The 8,885-nt window shown below is 51.1% G+C and overlaps 1 protein-coding gene across 1 annotated transcript in view; it reads right to left on the bottom strand.

Annotated features, from left to right (window-relative positions):
- Positions 1 to 1,402: 1,402 nt before the first annotated feature.
- CDH22 (cadherin 22) overlaps positions 1,403 to 8,885 on the bottom strand; it is a 116,871-nt gene continuing 109,388 nt past the window's right edge. Inside the window, exons 12-13 of the mRNA XM_077831854.1 lie at positions 3,773 to 4,024; positions 1,403 to 1,941 (exon numbers count right to left, since the gene is read on the bottom strand). Coding sequence (XP_077687980.1) covers positions 1,403 to 1,941; positions 3,773 to 4,024 — 791 coding nt within the window. The remainder of the gene's footprint in view (positions 1,942 to 3,772; positions 4,025 to 8,885) is intronic.

The following is an 8,885-nucleotide window of genomic DNA, read 5'->3' as shown; positions in this document are numbered from 1 at the left end:
TCAGTGGCTGAGGTGAAATGAGTTGTTGGTGTTGTCAGGCCTGTGCCTGCTGGGGAGCGCATCCACCTCCCACACCCACAAATGCAGCTGGCACTACTTGCCACTCTTGTTGGTTGCAGAATGTGGCTCAAGAACTGAACAGGCCGAAGAGGCTCACTCCCTTCTCAGCCATCCAGGCTACCTCCTTTGGGGATGCTGCAGCAAGCTGGCTGAAGTGCTGTGCCTGTGAGAGTGTACACTGCAACCCATACGAACCCGAGACATCAGGCCCCGGGCTGGCTGAGAACTTCCCACAGAAAGCGCTGTCTTTAAGGATGCTCTGCATTCCCTCTACAACACAGGCTCAGAGAGTTTCCTCCTTCACAATTCAGCTTCACTGCCCACAGTCCAGCCACATAGTCATAATCCTGTATTAGTGACATCACAGTTTGTTACCATAGGGATCATTGGGATGCCAGAACCTCAGAACAATGACTTCATTGTTGATTAAGCAGGAGGGGTGGATGTTGGCATAAACATAAATATCTGTGATACATGGCAAAAATGGACAGGAAAATTCTAATAAAAACCATGAGGTGAAACTCAAGCCCAGTTCGGAAGCAAAGTATGTTTGACCCTAGTGTAAAAATCCTTCTTTAAAGGACCTGACCTAGGAACTAGCACCCAGGACCTCCAAAACTCAGCAAATGTAAACTGCTCCACTGATTGTAAGCAGCTGGGATTCTGCACAGAAACACCAGCTCGCCACAACTAGAGGAACTGAAATACAAGGAAAGAAGAAAGAGACTCAGAAAAGTCAGTAAATATAAGGTGGAGAAAAACAGAACGAAAGTTAAAAGCTTGTTTCACTCTCCAAGGAAAGCTCTTAAAAAAATCAAAGCACATCAAATGCTCTGAATCAAGTGGCAAAAACAATTTAGACAACAAAAGGCTCCTCTTTCTTCCTTCCTCTCTTTAACTGGGCTCATTGAACAGATCGATTTAAATGATAATTTGTGGAGGAAAACCCTGTCCGAATTTTCTTGCATTAGATTTTCTCTTTCTTAAATTAACATGGAGTGCTTCAATGGACATTGGTATGGAAGTGATTGGGATGGTAACAGCAGCTCCTCTGGGCACTTCAGCCTTGTTATGTGTGTGCTACAGAGCCTCTACTAAGAGGCGGCTAACAAAGAGCACATCATAAAGCCATCGCTCGCCCTGTCCAAAATGGTCCTTGATGCCTCTCCTTCCATACCAGGGTGGGTAGTGGAGGGACTCTGTTATCTGGACGACATATTGTCCTTATTGTTTGACCTGAGCTTACTTCCGCAGCAGCCCCTGAAGACATGGGAAGCCTGGAGAATCCCCAAGTTCGGAAATCGTTCTCTCCGTCTCGTTGTGAGTTTTTGGTTAATTGTGGCTAGGATTCTTCGCTCTCCTCCTCACCTTTATGCCCGGCGTAGAGAGCTGCCAGCTGCCGGAAGCGTGGCCCCCAGCTGCTCAGATAGGAGAAGTCCTGTTCTGAGCTGGTGGACCAGGTGTTGATGGAGCTCAAGGATGGGATGGGGGAGTCTGAGCCCTCAAAGGCGTAGGTTTGGAACGAGTCATATGGTGGGACAGACAGATCCTCGTCTGCCTGATCCACCTTCCTGCTGATGTAGCCTCTGAACATGGAGAAGTCCAGGTCTGGATTCTGGAACCATTGTGGGAGGGCATGGAGTTCGGAGGGCAGGTTACTAGTCATGCCCCCGTCTCCCGGCCCTCCCCCGCTGTCGCTGCCTTTGAGCTCACTGAAGTCATAGAGGCTGCGTAGGGCTGACATGTCGTAGGCCTCTGTGTCCTGTTCCCCACCCCCCTCATCATTGTACTTGATGACATTGTCCCTCATGTCCTCATCCTCCTCTGAGGTCAGGTGGCTCTTGTGGTGTCGCTTCAGAGTGAGGATTAGGAGAACCAGCACTGGAGAGGGAAAGAGCCGTCAGTGGGGCAGTACGCCAGGGAGACGAGCTAGGGGAAAGGGCAGAGAGTGAGCGTGAATGGCTCCCTCCCTAGCAGTGGAGAGGCTGCCTGCATTCAGGTCTGGTGTGCAGGGCAAGGGGCATGGCGCCCAAATGACCCATTCATGGCAGGAGAACATGGCCCCAGGGAGGGAAGACCAGAGCTGCAGCCCTCTTGGCTGGTGTGAATTGGCATCACCGGCCAGTTTGCCAACTGAGGGCCAGGCCCATAGTGACGACATTCTGCTGTCGCTGTCCCTGGGTCCCCGGTGGGGGACAGTGCAGGCTGGAGCTAGAGCTAGTGCTGGTCTCTGCGGTGTGTCCCAGAGAACTGGGGCAGCTGCATTCTCCATGCTGCATAGCCACCAGGGCACTCACCCCCCCGGAGGGGAAAGTGCAACAGAGATGGAAGGATGGGTTCTGTGAGAGACAAGGAGAAAAGGGGGAGCAGGGCATGGCAGCAGCAGAATGGCTGGAGGGTGATGCTGGAGCGGATGGCACAGAGTGGGAGCAGCAAGATGCAGATGAGTCCTGGATTATCAGCTATTCATCCCATCACCTTTAGCGCACTGATGTGCACTTTATTGTTTGTGGGCAATTCGGCAGAAATTTGTTTGCAATGCATTGGAAAATGAAACCGAAGTAAAGTGCACCCTGTAGAAAGGGTTTTCTAAAGAGAGACTTCTCCAGCAATGCCCGGGGTCCTGCATGTTCCCTGACAATGCTCAGCCGGCAGGGACACCGCAGGGTGGGAAGTGACTCTGTTGATCATCTCCTTTATTTTAAACATGAGCTCCTCACTTGACACATGCAAACAGGCCTGTGTGTGCAGGCCTCCCTCTGCCTGTGACCCAGTCTCTGCCTGCCCAGACCCAGGAGCCTGCCCAGACAAGGGAGGAGGCACTCTGGGTGGAGGGATCTTTCGGCCCGATGTAACCACTGCCAAACCCAGAACCAGTCTCAGCCAGACCCAGTATCACAGCAGCCGATGACACGCTCAGGCACGGAACCCAACGCTCAGGGAACAATTGATCCATCAGACCAACGGGAGAGGTGGGGGCTCCTATGTATCAGAGTCATGACAGGGACTCGGACAACAATTATATTTCTTGTTTATTTAGATCTTAATGCTGACCCACCCCCACAAGGCTGTCACTAGACAACGTCTTGCTGTCCAAGTCTCCTGTCACTGTTATCTTCCCTGGCTTCCTCTGTGTGCTTGGGACCCTGCTTGTCTTCAGTTAGACTATGAGCAACCCAGGGCAGGGCTCAGCTCTGGGCACCACTGCAACAGAAATACTGTCCCTCCTCCACATAAGGAGCTCTCTGAGATGCCAGCACAACAAGGGGTGTTAAAAACCAGCTAGCACAAGCCTCCAGCTTTTGCCTGTGTATCATGTGATGACGCAGGTGGCTGATCCATCTGCAGGTGGCTTGGGACACTTCCATAAACCAAGTCCTGGAGGGTCTCAGCGTGTTCCCTGGCAGAGGCCAGCCTGGGACTTGGCATGGAATGGGCTCCATGCACAGAGGCTTCTCTGGATGGAGGGGTTTCTGTCTGAACTCAGCTCTGTCGGGCTTCTCCCTGCAGAACGGGTGAATTTACTGCCTCTCCCGCTCTGCAGAAAACCATCAAGGAGTCAGGTGGCAAAGGTGAGAAGCTGCTGTTGGGCTGGTGCCAAATAGCTGCACTCGCTGACGTGCAGGAGAGAGGATGGGAGAAAGAGAAGAGAGATGTAGGGGCGGGATGAGAGGAAGCGCAAGGCTGAAGAGAAGCAGGCTGGGACACTCACCGATCAGGATGAGGATGCAAACCAAGAGTGCGATGAGAGCTCCAGGGCTCAGTGCTGCAGACATGACGTAGGCTGTGCTGTTACAGGACTGGATGGCCCCTGTGCTGTCGCAGCTACACACCCGGATGGTCAGAGTCCCCGTGCTGCTCAGGGCAGGAGGCCCACTGTCCACCACCAGAATGGGAAGGAAGTAAACGTCCTGCTCCTGGCGGTTAAAGCCCACTCTCTGCGTGTGCACTGCGGCCGTGTTGTCTGGAGAGAGCAAGAAACCCACGGGCAGGGTTACTGCCAGTGCCCACAGAGCTTCACCAAACTGCCCCGGCCCCTTACTGCCAGCATGAGACAAACATACCACCCCAACCGCCCTCCTCACCAGGCTGCTCCTCCCACGCTTCCTCTGGCTCTGCCACTGGAAAAAGCAGCATGCCCCGCATCCACCAGTGGGCCTGGTGTGCGTTCTCACACTTGTATAACAGGTGCCTATGTACCCAGCTGGCATGAAAACTCCCCGCAGGGGCGGGCTTCTTCAGACTGCACTGAAAACATGGCCCAGGAGTCTGGTTTGCCTGAATTCCCACACAAGCCCAATGGCCTGTGGCAGTCTGGCACCATGAGCAGGGGCAGCCCCTAAACCAAGTGCATGGCACAAAAGTGAGACTAATGGGGACAGAGGGAGATGGGAGCCAGCAGCAGCACATGGGTATCAAACACTCAGATAAATAGCAAAAGGAAAGCAGAGGAAGCACAAACATTTTCAGAGAATCTTCTGATCGCTCCAGTGTCCCTGACGAGGTTCTCATGGAGCAAGCTACAAGGCCTCAGACACTGAGAGGGGATCAAAGACAGTCATAGGACCAGAGACGCAGCTCCTGGGCCAACTAGCTCAGCCCCTTCGCCAGGCAGGACTCAGGGAAGGATAGCTGCAGTTTGAAACAATGTTTTCCTTGTCTCCATGTGTCGACATGCACCTGGAGCCATGGGCCAGGGCTATTCAGAGATTCCAAGGCCAGAAGGGGCCATTGTGATCGTCTAGTCTGACCTTCTGCATAACACAGGCCAAAGAAACTTCCCCAGAACAATTTTAGAGCAGACCTAGGTCTTAGTCTGAGGTTCAGAAGTGCTTTAGGGCCCCTCTGAACTTCCTAAGGGGCAGGAGGAACTCTCTGTAAGCTTCCAGCCTGTCATCTCTTCTGCCACCCCAGCCTCAAGGTGCTTTAATAATATTTAAAAAATACAATCCATACCGAGAAGAACAGAGAGTAACAACCAACCCCCAGGCAAAGAGCAGCCAGATGCTATAACACCAGCTGCATACTGGGCACGGACACTGGCCTGGAAACTGGGAGAGTGACTCTGGCCCATAAGCCAAGCTATCTGAAGCAATAGGACTGGGGGAAGGGGATGAGGGACCGCTTGGCTGCCTTTCCCCACTCCTGGACAGTCCTCACCATGGGAAAGCAGCAGAGAGGAAATACCGGAGGAGGACCAGCACTATCAATGGAAGAATGGTAAACAAATCTCAGAAGCGGCTGCTGAATCTGCCTGCCCTCTTCACTAAAATGTAAAAGGCCCACTGACAGCGGGGTGGCCTGCTGCATGCAAACTCCCTCCCTATTCCAGCTGATGTATGCTGGCCTGGCCCCTTTCTGTATCAATCAGCTTTTTGATCGGCAAAGACATCTGGTCTAACTGTGGCTGTCATGCCACCTGCCATTATGGAAACTGGCATGTGGACTGGGAGCCGTGTGGGCTGAGAAGTCGCTGATGGGGCAGCATGCTGTGCATGTCAGGGACCATGTGCTGGCCATGCAAAGACCAGGAAGTCAGGAGTCCATGGAGCTGTGGGCATGGGAAAGGCCTATAACCAGGATATCAGGACAGGCCTTAGAGAAGTTGTGAAAGAGCAAGAGGAGCACAATGGAAACAAACCAATGGGCAGAGAACATTATGGCAAGGGCAGAACCCACCAGCAGCCAAGGGCCGATTTCCATCCTGATCCAGCGGTGCAATGGGGCCAGAAATGAGAGAATCTGGCCCCGTGGGAACTGCCCCAGCGTAGCGGGAATTCTTGGGTTGCATAGAGCTGGTCTAGTGGCAGTGGGAGTAGTTGGGGAAAATGAGGCATGGCAGGGCTGCCTCAATGCACCAGCTATTCTTGGGATGCTGGAATAGCTCCTTGCTTAGATAGAGGCTGGAGAAGCCAAGGCTGCTCTAACTTACACCAGGGACTATCGGAGCCACAAAGGTGGAGCAAGGTCCTGTGCTGAGCAGTTCGGTCACACCCAAGAACTGGGGTCACGGAATTTACAGTTAGGCTCCTGATGTGTCACAGCCATCACTTAGTCACACACACTTTGTGCAAGGCCCCTGTTTTCCAGCCTCAGGTACATTATGAGGTTTTTATTGACTAAATACACCAATGCTGGAAGCAGTCAGTACAGCTTCCCTTCTGGCACTTCTTGGGATATTCTGCTCCTCTCTCATCACTTCCCTGTTGAGGGCGGGTGACTTTTGTAGCCTTTTTCCACAACTCACACTCATACTGCTGGTTGTTGTGCAGCCTGGTCGCCCCCGTGGTCGTCTTCCATCCACAATAACTGCAAGAGCCAGCTCACCGATCGCGTCTCATAGCCTAGCCTCACATCCCCCAACTTGTCCTAACGGAAGCAACCTGCGCTAGGCCCCTAACAGCCTCATTTCATTTCCTGTCACAGTGTCCAACTACTCGACCATGTCAACATCTTAATTTTCATTGTGGAGACACACTGATTGCCTTTCCTGGGGGTGCCCAAGTCTCTGTTCAGTACATTACGATGGGCTGAATTACAGGTTTATACACTCTGCCTTTTAACTTTCTTGGTATCTTTTTGCCACAGAGAACTGGGGTCAGCTCCCACCACTCCGCTTTGGTTTTGTTCTGAGTATCATTCAGAGGACACCATCAGCAGCAACCATTGACCCCAGTATTTAAATACTTTCATGCTTCTAGGCAATCGGCCTGTGCTGTCCTTTATGGTGAGTCCTCCTCCTGCAGTTAGCACGGCCTCAGTCTTACCAGCCTTCACTCTAAGCCCAGCCCACTCACAACTACATTGCCACTGTTCAAAGTTGGCTTGTAGGGTCTCACAATCTTCCGCACACACCTCTGAGTCCTCAGAGAACAGCATGTTCCCAAGCAGCTAGCTCCCTTCCTTATCTTCTCATTGAACACGTCCATGACAGGCACAAACTAAAAGGGGTGTAACGCTGACCCCTGAGCTCCAGTATTTACTGGACGTTCTCTGCTGTGGCCCCTGTTTGTTTGGACCAGGCCAGTCCCAACACTGTACATACCTGGGGTAAGACACAAGTAGCCTTCTGGCACACTGGCTCTTGCGAACTCCACCAGGCTAGTTTTGTTGGTACACAATCACATGCCTTTTCCAGGTTCACAAAGACCATATCTAGCTGCTGTCTCTTTTCTCTGAACTTCTCCATGAGTATTTGTAGCACAAATTTGAAATTAGATGTGCTCCTTCCCGACATGAATCCATATGGACTGTTCCAAATTTAAACCATTCCACAGAGTTGCTTTTCAAAAGCCTTCTACCACACCTTCATAGCATGTGATATCAGCTTAAGTGGGGGATAATAAGCACATTGTGTATATCTCCTTTATGTTTAAAAACAGCCAACACAAAGCTTTGATACCATTCACCTGGCATTTTCCCTTTCTTCAGGGAGATTGCCCCCCTGTTATCAGTTTGCCACAGGTTTCTGTATTACCAGCGGATAACTGCACTGCAGACATTGTCAGGGGAGCCAGAGGCTTTGGCACCTGGGTAGTCCAGCACTTGGGAAACAGGAAAAAATGCATCTCCTCGTCGCCTTAGGACACAGAACCTGCTTTAAAGAGCTTACTCACACTCAGAATGCGAAACACAGGGCAACAGATTAGCGAGTTGCCCCATACAGCACATGCTATAATGCTGCCGATATTCTGAACTCAGGCAGGGCCAGCATTCAAAAGGATTCCTTTGAATAGACACCACACAAACAAAAAGAAAAGGAGTACTTGTGGCACCTTAGAGACTAACCAATTTATTTGAGCATGAGCTTTCGTGAGCTACAGCTCACTTCATCGGATGCATACTGTGGAAAATACAGAAGATGGTTTTTATACACACAAACCATGAAAAAAAATGGGTGTTTATTACTGCAAAAGGTTTTCTCTCCCCCCACCCCACTCTCCTGCTGGTAACAGCTTATCTAAAGTGATCACTCTCCTTACAATGTGTATGATAATCAAGGTGGGCTGGAGAAAACCTGGATTTGTGCTGGAAATGGCCCACCTTGATTATCATACACATTGTAAGGAGAGTGATCACTTTAGATAAGCTATTACCAGCAGGAGAGTGGGGTGGGGGGAGAGAAAACCTTTTGCAGTGATAAACACCCATTTTTTTTCATGGTTTGTGTGTATAAAAACCATCTTCTGTATTTTCCACAGTATGCATCCGATGAAGTGAGCTGTAGCTCACGAAAGCTCATGCTCAAATAAATGGGTTAGTCTCTGAGGTGCCACAAGTCCTCCTGTTCTTTTTGCAAATACAGACTAACAGGGCTGCTACTCTGAAACCTGATCAGGTGAGGTGAGCTATTACCAGCAGGAGCGGGGTGGGGGTGGGGGGGGAAGGAAATCCTTTTGTAGTGATAATCAAGGTGGGCCATTTCCAGCAGTTGACAAGAAGTCTGAGGAACAGGGGTGGGGGGAGAATAAACATGGGGAAATAGTTTTACTTTGTGTAAACCACCCCCCCCCCACACACACACTGTTCCTCAGAGCTGCTGGAAATGGCCCACCTCGATTATCACTACAAAAGGTCCCGTCCCCTCCCACCACTCTCCCACCACAAGTCCTCCTGTTCTTTTTGCGGATACAGACTAACCGGCTGCTACGCTGAAACCTGATCAGGTAATAAGATCTTTAGCTCGCTGCTGCTGCTGCCTCAGCTCACTGTGGTGTAGTAGAGCAAAGGGGGCTATAAACATTATTAACAGCGTTGTAATAGCGGGGGGCTAGGACTCCATCTCTGCCCACGTTTGCTAGACACCAAGTTAGATACTTGGACAC

This window comes from Eretmochelys imbricata, chromosome 13 (genome assembly GCF_965152235.1).
Source record: "Eretmochelys imbricata isolate rEreImb1 chromosome 13, rEreImb1.hap1, whole genome shotgun sequence".
NCBI classification, from domain to species: domain Eukaryota; kingdom Metazoa; phylum Chordata; order Testudines; family Cheloniidae; genus Eretmochelys; species Eretmochelys imbricata.
The sequence above is the reverse complement of the archived record's forward strand: the minus strand, read 5'-3'. Positions and strand labels throughout refer to the sequence as shown.